Source organism: Dermochelys coriacea, chromosome 11 (assembly GCF_009764565.3).
Source record: "Dermochelys coriacea isolate rDerCor1 chromosome 11, rDerCor1.pri.v4, whole genome shotgun sequence".
NCBI classification, from domain to species: Eukaryota; Metazoa; Chordata; order Testudines; family Dermochelyidae; genus Dermochelys; species Dermochelys coriacea.
The window spans coordinates 52,988,302-53,012,035 of NC_050078.2; the positions used below are offsets into that span (position 1 = coordinate 52,988,302).

The following is a 23,734-nucleotide window of genomic DNA, read 5'->3' on the forward strand; positions in this document are numbered from 1 at the left end:
CATGAGAAAGTGGATGTGACTAATGGGGGAGATGCTAGAAGTGTAAATGTTGCATCTACTACTTGTTTGGAGAGTACCAGCATTCCTCTCCAACTTCAGGACCCCGTGAAGAGGACATTTTTGTTATCATGTACAGCAGGAAAATTAACAAGCTCCTCGAAACCTTCTTGTCTAAACTCTTTTGGTATCTCATAAAAATAAGGTAGTCCAGTATTTAAATCTCAAATTCAACTACTATGATTTTCTTGAAATTTAATGTAAACCAGATCAGATAATTTCCTTTCACTCAATCTACATTCATCCAAGAATACATGTTTTAGAACAGATTTGAAATGAGTCTTCAGGTTGGCAAAATGTATTTGTCCTCCTAAAATAAGCTCTCTGTCCTGTCTCCTCTTGACATATGAGGCGCGATCAGCTGGATAAACATATTAAATGTGAATCTGAAATAGTTAAGTGCATTGTACCTGATTACAAGGAAGCAGAGGTACCCATTCTAGAAGATGTTTATGTTCAATCGCTAAGAGCAAAAGTGACACCTAAGGCAACTTTTAATCAAGTCTCTGGAATTTTAAATGTCTGTGCATTTATTTGGAAATCATTACTTAGATTTAGTCAGGACTATTATTTAGGGTAGGATGGACTTTTTTGCCTCTCCATTTCTCTATAACTAGAAGTATCCTCAGGAAGCCAACCTTTGGTATAATTAGTGCTTATTACAGTTTCCAAGACTTGATGTTTGGAAACATATTAATGAAAATTCACCATCTGCTGGGCTTCTCTGAATTTACTCCATGCTCACCTTCCTTTCCTCCGTATATCTTTTTCTAGGGAGCTGTCCAGCAACAGAAGCCAGGCCATACCTTTATATACACACAGTCCTTGTACATAAATGTAAAACACCTGGATCAGCTCTAATACTTAGTTATTCAGAGTGAAAAGAGTATAGTACTCTTGTTATTACGTAATCTGCAACAATTAGGTATAAAGTGGACAATTTTTCTTTATGCTTTCTGTTTTTCTCTTGCACAAATGTCTTACATGGGATACATCTGGCATGTGGACTCTTACAGGTGTGGCTCATACAAACATCCAGTCAGCCAGGAAAACATAGTGGAGGACAGGCCTTACCAATACTGATTCACCTGCTTAAAAATCATAATTCTCTTCAGATAAAGGTGGGAATAATGGTGTTGTGAGGGGTAGGGGTTTATGTGTGCGCATGTTCTGTGGCTGAAAAATATTCAGAATTGATCTTTCTGAGAACACTTCTTGCCATCTCATTTGCATCTTAGAGCATGAGAAAACAAAATTAAATAAATAATATCCCTCCTTAACAAGACACTTCAAATGCCAGCTACTGAGGAATAATTGCAAACCATGCCTAAAAAACTACTATCCGTTATTTTTAAGTATATGAAGGCAATCACAAAAGTAATTTAAACTTCAAAGATGTGCTGTAAGGATTCTGTTTTTCCCCTGTGGATTTCTCTTGAGTAAGTTGTTTTTTCTAGATGAACTAACTGCTCATGAATATTGGACTTCCCTGTGCTAATTCATAACGTCCCTTTTGAGTGTGTTTTTTATGCAGGGAGTAACATATGACAGTTTGATATGCTGGCATATCTTCATTGCACAGTGAGGCATATGAGACCAAACCTACCTGCTATATGCTGGTCATATGAGAGCACATGAATACTTTGCTTCTCTAAGGGTGCAGTAAGTAGAATTATAAGATATCCACAATTCTGGAGTCTTTATTCCTTAGAATATGACAAAGCTTTGAATGACCAGGCTCAGAATGTTTTAAAGCTATCTTTTAAAACATTAAATCTGTAGTGAGGATTGGCTGAAAAACATATGAATCTGGTCATACAGAAGCATGGCCCTGCATGTGAGTGTTACTGCTTTCTTCAAAGAACAAGAATTACAAGTGGGTCATTTTGTCTCTCTAATCCTAAAGTATAGGTATAATTTAAACTACATAAATAAACCAATTAACCAAAGACCTTGTAGTGTAATGGACAAAATACCATTTGCTTATGGTATATAAATTACAAGAGCAATCAGTTCTTACTTCAAGGCACAAGCTGATTATGATTTGAGATCAGGAACACAGGAATTCACATACTGGTTCAGACCAGAGATCTATCTAGTCCAGTATCCAATCTCTAGCAGTGACCAATATGCTTTAAAGGAAGATGCAAGAAACTCTGAAGAGGGCAATTAAAAAGTAACCCTGACCATACAGGAAGTTTTTCTTAACACCTTTAATTCAGTGCTGGCTTATGCCATGAAGGTTTATATCCCTTATAAATAATATATTTTATAAATTTTGTCTAATGTAACTGTGGATGTTTCCATTATCCATATAAATATTGAATCCTTTTTTTTTTCCTTTGGAAACCTACTAAGTCTTGGCCTCAATTATTTTTGTTGAAGTGAGTTTTCCTACTGTATGGTGTTTTAGTTTTCTAGTATAAACTGATTTTCTGCTTATTAAATAAAATATGCCATGAATTTGTTCTGCAACGTGTAAATATAATATCATATTTTTCTTAAATATATATTTAGGTTGAAGTTGCATATTCCTTGGCTTGCATTGTTCTAAGAAATAGTAATTTACAGACTGTGTTACAAGAGGAGGAAGGTTTTGTTTATAGTGATGTTCTTGAACTTCTTAATGCACCTGATAAGGTACTGTACTTGATAAAGTAGCAGTATTAATTTAGGAAAAAATATTCTATATTACTGTCATAGTGTCACCATAAGCCAAATATGGCATACCAAATTTACTATACAGTAGATCCAACTTCACATGTCAGACACAAATATCAAAAGTGTGTTCTTTTAATATAACTATTTTTTTAATACTCTTATGGGTTGGGTTAAACCTTATTGAAGCTGGTGGGTGTAATAGCTGTTCTTAATTTGATAGCTGTAAGAAACAGGTAAGCTCATTTATAGCAGTACCCACCCAAAACAAAGGCATATGAAGGAAGCTGCAGACATAGCCTGGTCCAGCGCATGTCCCTGAGAGAATCCTAGAGAGAAGACTGTGACAGGTTGGATCACAGAAACCCCCTTGGGACTGCCAACTGGTGTGCTGAGACTACCACTGAGCCCGTTTTCCCTGGCAGCTTGGGACTTCAGAACCTTGCCTTGTTTGAGCCAGACATGCTAGCCTGCTACAAACACAGCCCTAAGTCTGAACCACGTCCCTCAAAAACTGCAGGATAAACTGAAAACAGCTTAAGAAATGTTCCTGTCTCCAACACTCAGATGCCCAGCTCCCAATGAGGTCCAAACCCTAAATAAATCTGTTTTACCCTGTATAAAGCTTAAGTACAGTTGCAGCAGGGTTAATGGTATAAATGCTATCACAATTTCAAGATTAATATATTGTTCAGAATCAAGGCACACACTAAATTCAGGACCACAAGATCCTCAATTTAGGAAGAAGCTATTGACTACAGCAAACAGGGTCAAACCTTAAACCCAGAATATGTGTAAGTGACTTGGAAGTCCTTTACATCATGCACACATCTTCTGGAAGTGCTAATAATTCCTGAGGACAATTGTGCCTGGTGTGAGAGAGTGTTGGAGGGGATCTGCACCCACTCCGTGAATAGAAGGTGGAAAGAGAGCTCATGCCACTGAACTCTGAGCCCTTCCCCCAAAGCTGCCCTTTATAGATCTTGACTCTCCTTTTCCTCTTCACTGGAGTTATGGATGTCACTTCAGGTATCAGTAAACCTTTTACTGTTGTTACTGCAGGGGGCAGAGGGAGATCAGGAACAGGTCTATAATATTAACACAGGACAAAAGGCAAGGTTAATTATATTGGTTGTGAGTTAGCAGGATTCAGGGTTTGTGCATGTTCCTCTTGCCTCTATCACCAGAAAGGGATTTCTTCAGGCTGAGGGTCCTTTACTTTGCTCCAAGACTCACACTTCCATTTCAAAGCAGTGAGCTGCAAGATCACTGTTGGGCTCCATTGCTCCATCCATCCAGTCTTCTCAGCTGTCAGCCACAGAGGCATGTGTTTTGAAGTGGATTTAGGGAGGCTTAGCACATGCTCAGTACCGTACCAACAGCATCTTCCAGCTTCTGGTAGTTGGGGTGAGGGAGGCTAGACAGCTATATGGGTGCCTCTGCATGTGTTCTTTCTCACTCTGGGGACAAACAGACATCTGCAGCTGTAGAGTCTAGCTGAATCACACAGCTTTGTGCTGTACAACATCTACCTTATGTTTTATACTGCGGCCCCTCACTATAGTGTCTAAAATACTTCCATGTAAAATCACTAGCAATAGTGAAGTCCTTAGTGGACTGTATGGTGTCTCTGACACTTCTTCTTCTTTTTTGGGAAAAATCTGCCAGGATAGGGTTCGGTTTTTAAATTTTATTTATTTCCTTTTTTGTTCTGTCTGTTTGTTTCAGGAGGGATTTTTTGTGTGTTCTTGATTGGGGTTTTTTGGTTAAAGAGAAGTGTCAGTGTGGTGAGTGTCATTCTTATCGTTATCTAGTCTCTGAGGGTTTGGCCTGCAGTATTTATATGAAAGTCAACCAAAACAAAGACAAAATTGTGAGGATAGGGGTTGGTAACTATTTTAACATATCAAAGAATACAGTATTTTATTCTTTAATTTTTAGATAGTATGAAAACTTCAGAGCTCGCATGTTTCTGTGGGGTTTTGTATTTGTTTTTTTGTTTAAGGATATTTGTTTACGAGCTGGATATGCTTTAGCCCTTTTTGCATACAACAATCCTGTCCAACAGTTCCTGATATTGGAGACCGGCGCAATTACAATGTCTACATTTGAACCTTTTCTGCGATCAGAAATTGAAACGGATAAAGCAATGGCTGCATTTCAGGTATAGGAATAGGACTTTTACTCATAACATACAAAACACGTAATACATTTTAAACTGATAATGGGCCTATGTGTAATGTTATGGTTATTAGTATAACTGATAGAACTGATTTTTACACAAAAATATTAATATAAAGTCCTTTTCAAAGAGCTTAAATGGCCGAATATAGTAACACTTATAAAATGTGTAAATTACATTACAGATTCTAAAGATCCTAGTCTTCTCTGCAAGCCTCCAGTCATGAACTATTTCAAAAATAATCAGAACTTGGGACTGTTTTTCATGGTAGAAGAAAATGTTGGCTATAGACTTGATCCTGTATCTTTACTCAGACAAAAATCAATGGGAATTCTGTCTGATTAAGGAATGTACGTTTTTTCCCTACGTGTTTTTATTTTAGCATAAGAAAAGAATAACTATTGTATCAAGATAATTTTAACAAACCAACAGATGTATAGAGTAGTGGAAAAGTCTGTAATACCTGAAGATGTATGAGTTATATGGATAAAATTGCTTGTATTGCACTGACATGTCTATACTAAGGTTGTGCCTTTTTCTGCAATAGGCAAAGGTCCAAATTGCAAGTGATAGGGTTGAAAGCGTCATGTAAACGTACAACACTATACACAATAAGTGATTTTTTTATTAATAAGTGAAGAAAAAAGGAAATGGACGAAACCTACTTTAACAATCCATATCTTTTAAAAACGGTCTGCTTTTGATTTCAGATTGTTGTTTTAGCCAAAGTCATAGTGGATGTGGACCAAGTTACTTTGTCTGCAAGAGGGGTTACTATTTTAGCTGAACTACTAAATTCTGAAAAGACAGCTACTCTTGTTCTAACAGGTAAGAATTATAGAAGATGAGCAAAAACTCATAGTAATATAAAGTTAAGCCTGTCCATAAAATACTGTTGTTTCTCCAAAATGAGATATTGAAAATTACTGTGTAGTATTAGATGGCAGACTCAGGTCAGGATACTGGCTCTTCCAAAATGCCTGCACAAAGGAGTAAGAGGACATAAGGCATCTCTTGGTCTGCTGCAATGGCTACCCACATCTTGAGTTACTGCTGGGGAAGGGAGGAGCAGCCTCTGCAGGGCTTCTACTCCCACGCTCTGCCTAGCATACTTAAACTAGTGTAGCAGGAGAAGTAATCTGCATTCAGAAAAAAGCTTTAGCAGATTACTTTCCCCCCTCTAACAAGGTGGGACCCAGGGACTGAATTGTGACTCTGAGATGCAATGCAGTCCTTCACCTGTTTCTGGGGCAGCACAGGTTACATGCTGCCCCTTACCCTGGGCAAACTGTAGATTTATAATCTGGCCCTCCATTTTTACTCAATTCTTGCTCAGGCAAAATTCATATAGACATCAATGAGAGTTTTGTTTTGGTAAAGAATGAGTAAAAACTAAGGAAGGATTTCAAGATTTTGCCCAAAGATGATGGAGATGTATTTAATAAAATACTGCTACAGTATTTTAAAATGATTCCTCTTACAAAAGCTAATTTCTTGGAGGCAGAAATCCAACATTTTAGATGCAATAGATATAAAAAATATATTGAGACTATCACAGTAGAAATAATGACAGAAGACAAAAGATTGTGGGTATGATGACTTCACTGATAATATTTAAACACATTTTGAAAAAACAAAGCATTTCATTAAGATTATGCAGGAGACTAGAAGTGAGCAAACTGATAATATGTTTGACATTATATAATGTGTAATTCTAGTGTCTAATTAATTTGTAGGGAAATTATTGGCTAGCCTGGCTCATACAAGAGCAGGTATTCCAGAAGCGATTACTGAACTAGGAACTATCCAACGTCTTTGTTATCATTTGTACTCAGATAAAGAAGAGGTAAAATTTCTCCCATCTCCCCAAGATAAAATGTTCATGTTGTGGTTTTAAATTTATTTTTCTTCTTTATTAATTAAATCTATTTGCTTCCACAGTTAGTTGATGAATGTTAGCTTTATATGTACTAGTAGAAATATTTTATAAAACCTCTCTAAACAACCAAAAACATATTAAAAATAAGATAACTGTGTAAGACAAAGTTCCTGGCACCATTGAAATCAATGGCAAAACTTCCACTGACTTCAGGTGGTCAGGATTTCCCCCCAAAGGTTTCAGTGTATGTTTGTTAAATACTTAAATCCTGATCATGAATGGTAAATTTCTTACCTGATAATTTCCTTTCTGCTAGCAGTATCTACCACTATTCTGATATGTATGTGAGGTAGACAGCAGTGAAAAGAAGTCAGGAGAATTAAGAAAAAGATTGAAATAAGGAAGACATCCCCCCCCACCACCACACCCCCAACTTAATTGCCCAAAATGGCAATGCTATTACTAGACCACTGCCTGTAGCATATCCCTGCCACAGGAGGCCTCTGTGAAGGACAGAAAGTCCATTTTATAGGATTTAATAAAGGTGTTAACTTATGACCACTTTGCAGCCCTGCAGTTTTCTGGAGTAAAAGCATAAGTACTTTTTGCCTATCAAGTTATCATAGCTCTTGTGGCATGTGCCTTAATGCTGGATCACCTGGAGTATACATGCTTCTATGATGCATAGCTTGATCCGTATAGTTACTAATAGCTTGGATACCCTAAGCCTTTGGTTCTTTGGATGAAAGGATATAAACAAGGAGCCCTAGCTTCTTGTTGATTTGGAGCACGTTACAGCTCTTTAATGCTTTTTGAATATCTAAAGTGTGCCAGAGCTTTTTTCTCAGACGCTGTGGCTTTGGACAGAATGAAGGGAGGAGTATCTCCTGTGAGGAATGGAAAAATGATTTCACCTTAGGCAAGAACGATTCCGGTATTCTTCACACCAGCTTGTCATCATAGAACACGCAGTTAAATTCCTATGTGAATAGAGCTGCCAGTTCAAAACCTCATCTAGCAGACGTGATGGTGACAAGAAAACAGATTTTGATGGATAAGTAGAATAGAGATATTGATGTCAATGGCTCAAAAGGGTTTGGGGTTAGGATTTTTAATCCTATGGGAGGTCCCATTTGGGAACAAATCGTTTAACCACAAGTTTAACCAGTCTAATTGCTCTAAGAAATCTGGATTCTTGAGGGTTCTCTGTTAAGGAATCAGAGGATCCAGAAAATAGGAGGTTACTTATTGTTGACACCTGATGTGGTGTGGAGCTGGGCTGAATTACATTGTTTACCCCTTCCTGAAGAAAGTCCAGGATATCTGAGATACCAGGATCCTTGGGATTTTTTTTATGTTCTTCACACGACGAGCTAAACCTAGTCCAGATGGAGGAGCAGCCCTTTAGTGTTGAATCTTGCCTGGAGAAGAGTTCTAATTGCTTTGGAAGATCACTTGCATCGCTAAGGCTTCTCACTTAATAGTCAGGCTATCAGTTGTAGATAATTGTAACCGTGCCTCAGTGGGTCACAACTGAGGATGCCAAATTCGGATGAACTGCTGAGAAATAGGGCAGATACACCCCAAGACTGGTGGCTATTCCCCTTAGGATATACCAAACCAGCAACAAAAGTAAACTTCTGTTTCTTTTGGCTAATAAGTCATAAAGCAGTTTCCTCTGGCATTCCAGTCCTTGTATTACCACTGAAAACACTTGATTTAAAGGTGAGTGGTTCTTTACAACCATTCTCATCAACTAAAAGGTTCTTCTGATCCCAAAGGACCAGCCACACACCCAGGTCAATATATAATGTACATATTACCCAAAAATCATGCTGATGCCAATCCCTAAAATCTAAAGGTTTATTCATAGAAAGAAAGAAAGAAAGAAAGGTGAGAGTTAAAATTGGTTAAAGGAATCAAATACATACAATCAATGCAAAGTTCTTGGTTTAGCCTTGTAGCAGTGATTGGAATAAACTGCTGTCTTAAGTCAGGTTTCAGAGTAGCAGCCGTGTTAGTCTGTATTCGCAAAAAGAAAGTTTGTTAGTCTCTAAGGTGCCACAAGTACTTCTTTTCTTTTTGTCTTAAGTCAGGCTACCAATGGTAGACCCAAATTTATCTTCTTTGTCAGGTTGAGAGCTGTGAGCATGCATCCTTGCTCTGTTTTGATAATATAGTTGCTTTATTTAATGTGAAGAATACATCTTTGAAATCAGAATTAGAATCAGCCTCAAACCAGTATCAGGGACATTTCTGTTTCTTCTAGGTTCGTATAGCCTCAGCTGGTGCTCTTGGATACTTAACATTTAACCGCACTGCTTATCGCCATCTATTAGTGGAATGCAGGAACAAACCCAAGCAGTTCACACGTCTAATGAATAACCTCAGCAGGGATGCAAAAATAAGCCAGGACTTTGTAAAAGAATTTCAAAGGGAAAGACAAGTGGGGCTGCCTTCTTTAAGGTACCATATGCTGTACATTTATATGGGTGTTTGTTTACTGAAGTTAAAAAGTGAAATAGAAATAATTATATGATTTTATATTTAAGGATAAATTTTCCAAATATGGAAGCAGAGGTTTGTATGCAAAAAATGCACGTGCATACAACTAAGCCACTGGTGCATGCAAAAAGATATTTGCTCATGCAAGTGCCTTTTGTGGGCACAGTTAGTCAATTTGCTTTGGCAAAAGTGGGTACATGTATGTGTGAAAGTTGGCCTCAACTTTAAGAAAATGAATCCTTTCTTGTGCACAAATATTTCCTTACTCCTCGTCAAGCCTAATCTCATATTCTCATATATTTCAAATATATATACACTTTATCTCTGCTTTAGAAGATGGTTTCTTTTTTCTCATGTGAAAATCTAAGTGATATACTAGGAACCAGTAACACCACTCTCAAAATATTAATGTAACAATATCATTTGCAAATATCTTATGCAAAACAGTCAATTGGACAAAATCCAAAGTCATATGCTTGGGCAAGTTCTGGCAGGACCCTGTGCATTAGTATGAATCAGGATACTGTGCACGGCACAGGGAGTGCAATGCAGAACTTTTACATCCCTAACATGCTTCTCCAAAACCCACAGGTCCTCTATGACAGAAATAGTGGAGGTTTGTTCTGGAGCATGATTTACAAATTTTTTTGAATTGATGCAACTGATTCGACATTGGCCCCCTTCACTCTCCACAGATTGGGCTATCTGCTGGCAGAATTCATTCCTGGCCAAAGTTTAGTAAGTTATGGGCATCTCCAATCCCATATAAAAAAACAAAACAAAATTTATAATTAAAAAAAGACATTCATACTGAAATGAAAACTTAAAAATATAACTTATTTAGAAATTAAATGAACTCAGTTTACTGTTGGTATTACAGTAACATATTGAGACTCAGTTAAAGGTAAGGTCCCCATTGTCCTAGGCTCTGTATGACTAAAAAAGACAAAAAGATGTTCCCTGTCCCAAAAAGCTCACAATCTAGGTTTAAGACAGAAGAGCCAGAAGAAACAAACAGATGGGCAGGAAGAGAGTGGGAGGACAAGATAATAGTAAAATAAGCATATTTTGCATAGTAGGCAGTGAGTTTAGTCTGTAATCTGCCTAGCCATATGCAGTTGGTATTGCTTTTTTAAGCTTTTTGTGATGGAGGTAGTTGGAGGACAAAGTGGTGGCTCTGCAGATTATGACAGGTCCCCCTCTCCCCCGGATATATAAAGGGGTATAGAAGAAAGTGTATCGATGGTTGTGGGAGAAGAGGACCAATGGATGATCTTTGACAGTTCAGATTAAATGGTATAGTTAAAGATAAATTTGGCTTAATAATCCACCACAAGAACATGTTAAGAGTTAGACTTCTCTCAACCATAGCCCTTTGGGAACAGTGCAGAAAAGATGTCTGTTGCTAGAATAGAACTCCCCTGTAGTTTCAGTAAATCAGGAGTTGACAACAGCTACTAGCTGCACACTCCTATCCTCCAGTTGTGAGGGTGGAACCTATCTCCCACCTCTACACATGGGGTTGCAATGGGAAACTATCCCCACCCCCTTATGCCAACTCTGGATATGGGATGGGTTGTGGATATGAGAGAAACCCTACAACTTCTTTCCCTCAACAATAAAAATGAGAAGAGAGAGAATGTTTTAACAAATGTTGCTGTAAACAGGAATCAAAGTTTAAATGCAGGCTCATTAACTTTCAGCACCACAATGCTTCCTAGTTATCCTGCCCCTCTACAAGGTGTATTTACACAGAGTAACAGGAAGTGATGGCCAGGCCTTCATATGTCAGAAGACCTAGGTAAGCCAGCCATGCTAGCAGTTGCAGTAAGCATATTCAGGGAACACTGCTGAAACAGAACTTCTGGGATTGTATTCACTACTACTGTTACAAAAGTGATTTACTTTTGCTGTATTCTAAATTACTATAAATTATAGTCAGCTATGGAAATAAAAACTAGCAATCCAATAAAACAGTTTTCATGGAAGGTATGGTATGGGACTGTACATCAGTTTATTCTAGCGAATAAACCTAGGACATAATAGGAATATCTGACAAACTATATCCATGGTTACAAAGAGTTTTAGAAATGCTTTTTATAGTCAAACTCTTGCATGAATGATTAGGAACTATAATATCATAACTACATTCAGGCTAATAAAGAGAGAATTCTAAAGGAAACAGAATCAGTCATAGGGTTTGGAATGCTGATAAATACACTGTCTCTTCTGTACAGTGATGCTTCCTTTCATTTCATTCTGTCATTGATTATATTTCTTTTAGAATTATTTCCCAGAATTACATAAATCACTCAATTCCTAGAACATATGGTGATAATCTTCCATGTAATTTTTACGTTTCTAACAGCTGTTACTCTTTCATACTTAAACCTAAACAGTGTGATTTGCCTGATGTTAAAATATCCATGTACCTTAATTCCTTACAATTTCATTTGAGTTCTAAGAGATACTTTAAAGCTAAAGGGAACAATTGAGTAAAAGAGTGCAGTGCTTAAATTTATGTCTCAATAATAAATAAAATAAAAGCATGCTTCCAGACTGGAATCAGAAAATACCATCCATTGTTCAAGAACAGACTGTGACATAAATGGAAAATGGATTGAATGAGACTCTAACATTAGACTTATAAGACAACATACATGGAAACAATTTGTAGATGACTTCAACTAAGATTCTGATAGAATCCCCCTCCTTTCCTTTAAACCAGTGTCTCCCAAACTTGGGATGCTGCTTGTTCAGAGAAGGCCCCTGGCAGCCCCGGCTGGTTTGTTTATCTGCCACGTCTGCGGGTTTGGCCGATCACAGCTCCCACTGGCCACGGTTCACTGTGCCTGTCCAATGGGGGTTGCGGGAAGTGGCGCGGGCCGGGGGACATACTGGCCGCCGCTCCCGCAGCCCCCATTGGCTGGGGGCAGCGAACCGTGCCAATGGGAGCCGCGATCGGCCAAACCTGCGAACGTGGCAGGTAAACAAACCGGCCCGGCCTGCCAGGGGCTTTCCCTGAACAAGTGGCGTCCCAAGTTTGGGAAACACTGGTTTAAACTAACACTGGTTTAAACTAACATGTAACAAATATAAATTAAATATATTATTCCCACACAAAACCCTCCTATGTGGTGGTGATGAGGTTTCAAACATATATCAGTACTTTGAATTTCAAGAATTTTTTAAATTAAAAAAAAAAATTTTTAAGATTAAATTTACAAGAAACACCAAATTCTGAAAGTCTTAGAAATTCAAAGTTAAGATAGTCAAACTAGCTAAGTGTTCCGTAATTAGTGTCAATTTTGTATGTTTCTGATACTAAATGTGATGACTTGTCATCACACTAACTTTTAATGTAAATGGTTTAATAAATGGATGTTAATGGGTGCATCCAATGGAGTGAGCTGTAGCTCACGAAAGCTTATGCTCAAATAAATTTGTTAGTCTCTAAGGTACACAAGTACTCCTTTTCTTTTTGGTTTAATATAATCTGTGTCTAAAGAGACTTAGATTAATAGCTGCCAAACAGAGTTAGAGGCCTGATGCTATGAGGTTCTCAATGCCTTCTGTATGCTGAAGGATTGGGACCTTAAGAACAAGTGGGGAAAATTTGCCTTCAGCATTTTATTTATCTAATGAGGAATTTGTAAAATTCTTTTGTGTGTTGTGTATAACACTTAAGGTAATAAAGTGGCACAACCACTGTGGGCTGGATTGTAACTATACAATCTGGCCTGACAAAGAGACAGTGTGTAGTTGCACTGCCCCAGGAGCAAAGCAGGAATGGGGACCCAGATAAACAAAGGGACTTAGGCACCTAAACCCCAGATTTAGGTGCCACTGCAATCCAGAAAACCCTAGCTCAGCTGCCACCTAACTCCGTAGGTGCCTAAACTCACTCAGTGCTTAAATTTTGGCTGTAAAAGTTTCCTAGGCATCCAAGAGGCTGGGCATGTGCACTGTTGCTTCAGGCAGGCAGGCAGGCATCTATCTCATAAGCCACAGCGCAAACATCAAAGCAGGTGAAGATAGGTATTGCCCTGCTTATCTGGCCTGTGGGGTTCAGTCTATTAGGCCTTGCTCTGAGCATTCTGCACAAAATGGTGGGGTTGGGTGGGATGGGGCAAGGAGGCCTCCCTTATAATGTTTAGATCAGCGGCTGGGAAACTCACCTGGAAGTGTGAAACCTCAGTTTAATTCCCCCCTTTGCCTATTGAGAGAGATCTACCTCAGAATACTTCTCTTCAATCTCTTATTGAAGCACTTCTACTTTGTAGAATTAGATATTAATTGGATCAGAGAGCGAGTGAATGGCTCTATAGTGCAGTGGTTAAGGCACTTACCTGAGAGGTGGGAAATCCTATTCAAATCCCTTATCATCAGGCACAGAGGGGGAACTGAATCATGATCTCCCATTGGGCTAAACATTTTAAGGGAGTACTTCTCCTTCCCCTGATGGTTTTGTGTGGATTTAAGTGTTTGCTGCTCTCTATCTCGGAAGAAACAGCTTAGGTGCCTGACTTGAGGAGAGGGGTTCCCAGCTGTGGATTGCAAGCAGAGAGAGATGCCTTCCTGCAGCGCAGACTGAGGCACCTAACTCCAGGAGAGGGACAGGATTTAGGGACACATACCTCTTGTTGGCATTTTCCATTGGCTAGCTTAGGTGGCTCTCCACCTACCATGCTGGCTTTTGTGGATCCCATTCTCTGGCACCTTTCTTCCGGTATTGTATAGCCTAGGCACCTAATGCAGGGTTTATGGAGTCTAGTTATATTTTCCAGTGTAGATCAATGCAATATCTAAGTCTGTTTGTGGATCCAGGTGCAGACTATTACTTGGAGAGCAGGCTCCCCATTTCTTCCACGGGAGAATTAATTTGCATCAGCACTTTCGTTTGCACAGTATATACCCTGGTCTGTGCTAGCTCTGCTGTGCTGGGTGGCTGAAAGATTGGGGTGTGCAGAGCCAAGGCTTTGCTCAGAGCCGGCCCACAACATTTTGGCACCTGAGACAAGGAGCTCAAATGAGGCCCCCCATAACCCCTCGCTTGGGCCAAAACTTTGAAAGGTCTCAATTCTGCCTTCTTCCTGTTCTAGTCCTCTCATGGTACTGCTCTGCTACCTACCCCAATAAAGGAGAACTAACAACTTAAAATGCCTTATTCAAAAATTTTAAGTAACACAACTTTCAAACTGAACAGCAAATGTAACTTTTCTTGTCTGCATAGTAAACACTGGCATTTTTATTTGTTTGAATAATCAAAGTGGTGCTTTCCATGCCTTCTTGATTGCAAAGATTTGAACTGCTTCCTGAAGGTCCACAGTCTGGGCCAGCTTTTGCTCTATTGAGATGGTTGCAAGGCCGACCAGTCTCTCCTGTGTCATTGTGGAGCGCAGATGTGGTTTTATTAACTTGAGCTTGGAGAAGCTGCATTCTCCACTGGCAACTGTTACAGGAAGTGTTAGAAGTATGTGCAGAGCAACAAAAAGCATTTGGAAAGAGGATGTTCATCTTATTTGTGCATGTACATTCCAGAACAGCCTTTGGAGTTGATCCTGCTGAAATGTATCTTGAAAGAGCTTTCAGTTCATCACCTAAATCACTCGCATCAATATTGCGCATGTCATCATGTGTCAACATTGTCTCTAGTGCCCTGCATTGCTGGTGTAGGTCTTCTTCAGATGTAGTGAGGAGTTTTGGAATATCATACAACATCCCAAATATACTGCTGTGTTCCTTGAGCTGTATGAAACGTTCTTCAACTGACTGTATTGCACAATCTAGCACCTGGTTAAAGAATTCAACTTTGAATTGTTGTTTGGGGTCTCTTATGGGATTATCCTGTGCCTCGTAATCAAAATGTCATCTTCTTTGGTGACTCTTGTATTCTTGAATGGGTGGGAAAATAGTTTCAGTGTGAAGTTCCTCTGCCGACTTCTGTGCACTCTTCAGAACATTTTGAAATCCCTCATCTGACCAGTAAGACTGTAGGTATGACTTTGCTTTGTCCAATTGTTTCATTGCTCCAGATATATCAAGGTCAACACCTTGGAGTCTCTTGCTTACAACATTATTTCAAACAGTATGTCATGCCACAACACTAAGCCACACAGAAATTTGAAGTTATGTATGTTTCTGGTGATTCCATTTCCCTCTGCCACTGTTCTCCCACGAACAGTTCCTGTCATAGCATAATCCTCCATAATGACAACTATGGCATCATCTTATCTTCCCAATTTGGTGTTTGATAGGCTTTATCGCCTTCACTCGACTTTCCCATCATGTGGCTCATAGTGGTTTCAGTGTCAGAGAAGATGTCCCTGATGTTGCTTCAAAATTTGCCATTGATGAGGTGATGCAGAGAAAAATACATTAAAAAAAATTCAGCAGCCTCACTAGAAACTGATGCTGCATCACTGACCACCAAGTTCAATGAATGAGAACTGCATGAGACAAAAAAAGCTCGAGGGTTTAACTCTCGGATCTGTGTCTGCACTCCTCTGTTCTTTCCTCTCAGGTTGGCACCGTTATCGTAGCCCTGACCTCTCGTGAGCTATCACAATTCCCGTATCTTCCAGCTTTTTAAGAAGCACATTTGTCATATCAGCTCCTGTAGTATCAGCAATGTCAATAAATTCTAGAAAATGTTCTCTGATAGTCGCCACTGCAGGGACATTTTCACTAGGTTCTGTTGTTGTTATAAAACGCACCATTAAAGTCATTTGTTCTGTATGACTGATGTCAGGTGCGCAGTCCAGAATAACAGAATAATATCTTGCTGACTTCAGACCTGCCTATTTTACTTTTGTTGCCAGTAACTGTATAATCTTATTTTGAATTGTTTTTCCAAGGTAGTGGTGTGTGTACTGTGATACAGCATGGCCAGAGGGCAGGAGAGTGTTAGAAGGAAGCCTTATTCCCTGTACAGGGAAGAAAGTTTGCTATAGATTAATTAAAGCACTTGAAGCCAATTAGAGCACCTGAAGCCAGTCACGTGATTCATAGATTCATAGATTCATAGATACTAAGGTCAGAAGGGACCACTCTGATCATCTAGTCCGACCTCCTGCACAGCGCAGGCCACAGAATGTCACCCACCACTCCTATGAAAAACCTCACCCATGTCTGAGCTATTGAAGTCCTCAAATCATGGTTCAAAACATCAAGGAGCAGAGAAGCCTCCCTCCAGTCAACCATGCCCCATGCTACAGAGGAAGGCAAAAAAACCTCCAGGGCCTCTCCAATCTGCCCTGGAGGAAAAATTCCTCCCGACCCCAAATATGGCAATCAGCCAAACCCTGAGCACATGGGCAAGATTCACCAGCCAGATACCCAGGAAAGAATTTTCTATAAATCAGATCCCATCCATCTAATATCCCATCTCAGGGGATTTGGCCTGTTTACCCTGAATATTTAAAGATCAATTACTTACCAAAATCCCATTATCCCATCATACCATCTCCTCCATAAACTTATCGAGTAGAATCTTAAAACCAGATAGATCTTTTGCCCCCACTGCTTCCCTTGGAAGGTTATTCCAAAACTTCACTCCTCTGATGGTTAAAAACCTTCGTCTGATTTCAAGTCTAAACTTCCTGGTGGCCAGTTTATACCCATTTGTTCTTGTGTCCACATTGGTGCTGAGCTTAAATAATTCCTCTCCCTCTCCTATATTTATCCCTCTGATATATTTATAGAGAGCAATCATATCTCCCTCAACCTTCTTTTAGTTAGGCTAAACAAGCCAAGCTCCTTAAGTCTCCTTTCATAAGACAAGTTTTCCATTCCTCGGATCATCCTAGTAGCCCTTCTCTGTACCTGCTCCAGCTTGAATTCATCCTTTTTAAACATGGGAGACCAGAACTGCACACAGTATTCTAGGTGAGGTCTCACCAGTGCCTTGTATAACGGTACTAAAACCTCCTTATTCCTACTGGAAATGCCTCTCCTGATGCATCCCAAAACCGCATTAGCTTTTTTCACAGCCATATCACATTGGCAGCTCATAGTCATCCTATGATCAACCAATACTCCAAGGTCCTTCTCCTCTTCCGTTACTTCTAATTGATGCGTCCCCAACTTATAACTAAAATTCTTGTTATTAATTCCTAAATGCATAACCTTACACTTCTCACTATTAAATTTCATCCTATTACTATTACTCCAGTTTACAAGGTCATCCAGATCCTCCTGTAATATCCCGATCCTTCTCCGAATTGGCAATACCTCCCAGCTTTGTATCATCTGCAAACTTTATTAGCACACTCCCACTTTTTGTGCCAAGGTCAGTAACAAAGATTAAATAAGATTGGTCCCAAAACCGATCCCTGAGGAACTCCACTGGTAACCTCCCTCCAACCTGACAGTTCACCTTTCAGTAGGACCCATTGCAGTTTCCCCTTTAACCAATTCCTTATCCACCTTCTGATGTTCATATTGATCCCCATCTTCTCCAATTTAACTAATAATTCCCAATGTGGCACGGTATCGAATGCCTTACTGAAATCTAGGTAAATTAGATCCACTGCATTTCCTTTATCTAAAAAATCTGTTACTTTTTCAAAAAAGGAGATTAGGTTGGTTTGGCACGATCTACCTTTTGTAAAACCATGTTGTATTTTGTCCCATTTACCATTGACTTCAATGTCCTTAACTAATTTCTCCTTCAAAATTTTTTCCAGGACCTTGCATACTACAGATGTCAAACTAACTGGCCTGTAGTTACCTGGATCACTTTTTTTTCCTTTCTTAAAAATAGGAACTATATTAGCAATTCTCCAATCATTCGGTACCATTCCTGAGTTTACAGATTCATTAAAAATTCTTGCTAATGGGCTTGCAATTTCAGGTGCCAATTCCTTTAATATTCTTGGATGAAGATTATCTGGGCCCCCCGATTTAGTCCCATTAAGCTGTTTCAGTTTCGCTTCTACCTCTGATATGGTAATATCTACCTCTATATCCTCCTTCCCATTTGTCATGCTACCATTATCCCAAGATCCTCTTTAGCCTTATTAAAGACTGAGGCAAAGTATTTGTTTAGATATTGGGCCATGCCTAGATTATCTTTAACCTCCACTCCATCCTCAGTGTTAAGCGGCCCCACTTCTTCCTTCTTAGTTTTCTTCTTATTTATATGGCTATAGAACCTTTTACTATTGGTTTTAATTCCCTTTGCAAGGTCCAACTCTACTCGACTTTTAGCCTCTCTGACTTTATCCCTACATCTTCTGACCTCAATTAGGTAGCTTTCCTTGCTGATCCCTCCCATCTTCCACTCCCTGTATGCTTTCTGCTTCTTCATAATCACCTCTCTAAGATGCTTGCTCATCCAGCTTGGTCTACAACTCCTTCCTATGAATTTTTTCCCCTTTCTTGGGATACAGGCTTCCGATAGCTTCTGCAGTTTTGATTTAAAGTATCCCAGGCCTCAACTGCCTTTAGATCCATAAGTTCTTCAGTCCAATCCACTTCCCTAACTAATTGCCTTAATTTTTGAAAGTCAGCCCTTTTGAAATCAAAAACCCTAGTTGCAGATTTATTTTTGTTAATTAGGGTTTTTGATTTCAAAAGGGCTGACTTTCAAAAATTAAGGCAATTAGTTAGGGAAGTGGATTGATAAAACCCCCCTGCTTCAATCAGACAGGGGAAGGAGTTGAAGCAGAGTGGATTGGTGTTGCAGCAGAGAGCAGTTCGGAGGGAAGTAGAGGAGAGTTTGGAGAAGTGCTGCGGTGGGCTTAGAAGACCAAGACCCTAGGTAAAGGGATACATGGTTTGTGCAAAGGGAGGGCAGGAAGCCCCACAAGCTGAAGGGCAGGAGAGGGAAGTAGTCCAGGGGAAGGAACTGCTAGTTCAAGAGGTTTACCACTATCCGTAGGGCCCCTGGGCTGGGACTTGGAGTAGAGGGCGGGCCCGGGTCCCTCCCTCTCCACTCCCCTCCTTTAGGACACTAGTGGGGCAGTTAATACCCCAGTTCAGGGGGTGAGAAATGGTGCACTGAACCCTCCCCAAGAAGAGAAAGCGTGAAACTCATCAAAGTAGTGCCGGCAATTTGCCACAGTACATTTCTTGGGTGGTGACTCTTCTTAGATTCTCCTGGAGTACAGCATCAAACTCCGATATCAGCTCCACAATTTTAAGGAAGTTTCCATTTTTTGGCACATACAGCTGATCTGAAGTGCTAGGTTTTGGGTAGCAAGCATTCTCACAATGGCAATGAGCCTTTTCAGAACCAGTAAAAAGACTCTAATGCAGCCTTCTCTTGATGCTGATCATCTATGGTGGCCTTTAACCTTAGTCTCATCTCAAGCTCTTTCCACCTATGGAATGCTCTCTGGTGATTTTCAGCTTTCTCATGGCATGCCAGATTTCTAGTCAGATTTTTCCAGTCCTTTGTTCCTGTAGAACCCAATGTGGCTGGAACATCAGACTGGAAGATTAACATTACAGAGAATAATTTTTAGAGTCAAATTCTCTGGTCCAGGTAGGAGCAGGGTATGGCCTTGAACTGGTATCAGTATAGTTCCAATGCAGAAGTTTTGGGACGTTGATGTAGAAAGCCAGAAATGGAAGTCTGCAGCCTCTATACCTTGCAGAGAACAGCTCTGCAGGGGTTTCCTCAACCTCAGTATGGAGAAGGTTTTGGTGGCAGTGGTATGCTCTGTGGATCTGCAACAACTCTGGACTGCCAGGCAACCCCCCGATGCAGAGTGAGGTACCATAGCCACTGGAAGAACTGGGGCAATTGTGGAAAGGTTCTGTACTCTGCCAGTGAAACAGGGTTTCTCTCCCCTGATTCTTCCACTTACTTCAACTGTTCACTTGGAGCAGGATTTCCCCTTTAATCTCAGAGAGCCCAATCCTTCAGTTGCTTTGTATGCAGAACTCCCACTGAAGTCAGTGAGCTTTGTATGCAGATAAACTGCAGGATTGGACCCTAAAGAAAGTAATGTGTACACACAGGATTCTTGCCTGTAATTGTAATTCTTTGAATGTGGTATTGCTTTGTGAATTTATGCTTATCATCTCACCTCTCCTTCAGAATTGTACTACTGTTGCAATAAAGGATTGACCATTATGCTCTCTAATTCACACATGAAGCACCTGTAACAAAGATTTAACCACCAAATTCTAGACTGATGTCACACATCTTAGTTCCATGACCAAAAGTAGTGAACTAGAGAGTGATATGGGTAAGCCACAATAGTTTTTAATAAAAGAAAGGGAGATTTTTGAAATGTGTATATATTTTAAGATATAAAAAGTGTGTCTGGGATTTTTTAAAAAAATAGCTCATTACTGGCCTAATTCTCCTCCCATTGATGTCAACGGGACTTTTGCCACCTTACACATATATTTGTGGTGGTGGTGCTATAAAGTGCATGTCTATAAGTTTTAGATGTTGTTAATGAGTGGTAGAACTGTAGATGAATCATACAAATATGGAATATTTTGGAATAGCCTTCCAAGGGAAGCAGTGGGGGCAAAAGATCTATCTGGTTTTAAGATTCTACTCGATAAGTTTATGGAGGAGATGGTATGATGGGATAATGTGATTTTGGTAAGTAATTGATCTTTAAATATTCAGGATAAATAGGACTAATCCCCTGAGATGGGATATTAGATGGATGGGATCTGAGTTACCCAGGAAAGAATTTTCTGTAGTATCTGGCTGGTGAATCTTGCCCATATGCTCAGGGTTTAGCTGATTGCCATATTTGGGGTCGGGAAGGAATTTTCCTCCAGGGCAGATCAGAGAGGCCCTGGAGGTTTTTCGCCTTCCTCTGTAGCATGGGGCACGGGTCACTTGAGGGAGGATTCTCTGCTCCTTGAAGTCTTTAAACCACGATTTGAGGACTTCAATAGCTCAGACATAGGTGAGGTTTTTCGTAGGAGTGGGTGGGTGAGATTCTGTGGCCTGCGTTGTGCAGGAGGTCGGACTAGATGATCAGAATGGTCCCTTCTGACCTTAGTATCTATGAATCTATAAATCTTTCTTTAAAAGTGGCCATAAAACACTGTAACACCCATAGTGTCATATTTTGAAAGAGTAAGAGAATGCAAACCTTGTTTAAACTTTATTTTTTATTGTAAATCAGTTCCATCTGGTAAGCTTTAAAGTAATCTTTTCTGTATGACTTATAACCCAGTAGATAAAGATTGCTAAATTGTCTTGTTTGCAAAAATAAAAAAGGGCATCTGGTCATAAGATGTCAACATTTATTTTTAATGTTGTTGAATGCTGATGGATACATGCCTAGTGGCTTCTGTGTTTGCTAGGGTCTTTGCAATTAGTTATCCATAAGGCCCACTTTCTGTATGTTGATGCCAGCATAAGACCTTTTCAGCAGGGGAACGTTAACATCCTCTGAAGTGGTCTTGAATCTTTTTTTTTTTTAAATATATGTATTTTAGAGTATCACGGATTCACAGTGCAAGTGGTACACCACAACTAATATAAATATTTTTTAAACTGTTTGGTTAAGTAGGACCTTTTCAAACTGACGTTAGCCTAAATATTACCTAACTCTGACCTGATTAGACCATGCTGTCAGAATCCAAGATGTATTTTATACCTGATTTGCCTGAAGATCTCCAAGGAAGGTGCTGTAAGGTGGGGTAAGTAAAAATCGCAAACCAGAAAAATCAAGTGCAAGGCCAAGGGCGTTTGCTCCTTTTAGGTCAACATGCTATCTGAGGGAAGACTGATGTTCCAGAACTCCAAGATTTCACCTCTGAGGAAGGAAATCACAACACCAATTAACAGGCTATACCATCCTTTGACAAGTCTTCCTGTACCTGAAAGTCTGCTGGTACAGTCCCAGCAACATTATCCTCTGGCTTCTCATCTGCAATTCTAGCTTCTATGTCAGAAAAATTCAGAAGATTGTGAGATCTTAAGAGTTCACAGACCCCATTCTCTTAAGTATCTAATTTTTCCCCTTTTGTTTTTATTTGCTGGGAAACATCCCATCCTTTTATTTTTTTAATTTTAGGAAGTGGCACTGTGGTTGTGTACATGAGAATCTGTAAGATCCACACAGAGAAGGCACCAGAAAGAAAGCTCATCAGGTTTAAACAACTCTAAACTCTGCCTCATAGAAATACTTGTGTTCTGTATTCTGTGTACTAAGAATCTTAAAACTGCCAGTTGTAAAGTGTTAATCAGAAGTTTGACAACTCTTATTTATCAGAATGTTCTATTAAGGCCTGTTATTATCTGTGTTGGAGGTGGGAAGGAAGGGGTATCCACCACGTAAGAATTGAAATATAAATTTTAATTGGCTTTGAGATTGTGGTGTATACGTTAATCACTTGGTTTCAGTATAAAATATTCATCCAAGTCTAAATTCATATTTCATTGCCTCTGGTAAAACTCTTTAGTTGGGGGTTTATAACTAAACAGACAGCTAACCTCCTTAGAATACTTCTTAGGACTTATGAGGTTTGATTAGTAGTTGTATCAATCTGATGATTTAACTAATCTGATAATTTGATTTTAATCCAATATTACTAATTTATTTATTTGATCTTGATTTGATAATAGTATTGCTTAGTTTATTTTAGTAATATTGATGGGAGTTTAGTTTTATTGATATACTTCCTTGATTTTATTTTTTTGTTAAATTTACAAAGATGTATAAAAAGGATACTGAAGCATATTACTTTCAATAAGTGACATGGGCCAGAAGCATTAAGAATCCATATAGATATCAGCATGTCCACCTAGGAGTCTAACAAACACCCTCTTAATTATCCTTTGAGTTTAAATTTTTTTTTAATTCTTACAACAGTTAATAAGCAGCTTTAGTTAGAGAATCTCAAACCACTTCGCAAACAATAGTTAAGTCTTCCAACATCTCTGCGAGATTATTATAATATTGATTTTTATAGACAAACTGAGGTACTAAATTAGTAATTAAGAAGTATTTGTAACTTTTTCTGACACTGGGATTTTAAAAATGCTTATATGCCTAGATATAAAGGTATTAACTTCAAAGGGGCTACTCATGTGCTTAAAGCTAATCATATATGTGTTTAGAGGCCAAAAATCTAATCTAATTATCATTGCAGATTAGTTAAAAATCAAACTCATTTGAGTTCTGTGAGTTCATAAGAAATGCTGAAAATATATTTAAAAAAAAATACCCAGGGCCTTCATGTTATTAGTCCAAGGAAAAACCAGAGTGCTTTAATGATCATGAATTCCTAAATTGTTAATATTTTATTTACAGTTTGGAGATAAATGGAGGACCACCTGCAGTTCCAACCTATACTAAAGGTATATAATGTATTTAACTTACTTTGAAGTTCACAGATGAATTAATTAATTAGCTGTCAACACATCCCAAGAACAGGGATCTGCAGAAACACTCTGCAAAAGACAATTAACTTTATTCTTAGTCATACATTTAACTTATTTTAGAAATTACCTCCATAATAAGGCT

General features: G+C 39.1%; 1 protein-coding gene across 1 annotated transcript in view; it reads left to right on the plus strand.

The window, feature by feature from the left end:
* Positions 1-23,734, plus strand: part of ANKAR (ankyrin and armadillo repeat containing) — a 51,314-nt gene that overhangs the window by 25,288 nt on the left and 2,292 nt on the right. The window contains 9 exon segments of the mRNA XM_043505465.1: positions 1,074-1,085; positions 1,088-1,120; positions 1,123-1,178; positions 2,575-2,697; positions 4,721-4,879; positions 5,608-5,725; positions 6,634-6,743; positions 9,046-9,242; positions 23,522-23,568. Of these exon segments, the coding sequence (XP_043361400.1) occupies positions 1,074-1,085; positions 1,088-1,120; positions 1,123-1,178; positions 2,575-2,697; positions 4,721-4,879; positions 5,608-5,725; positions 6,634-6,743; positions 9,046-9,242; positions 23,522-23,568 (855 nt within the window).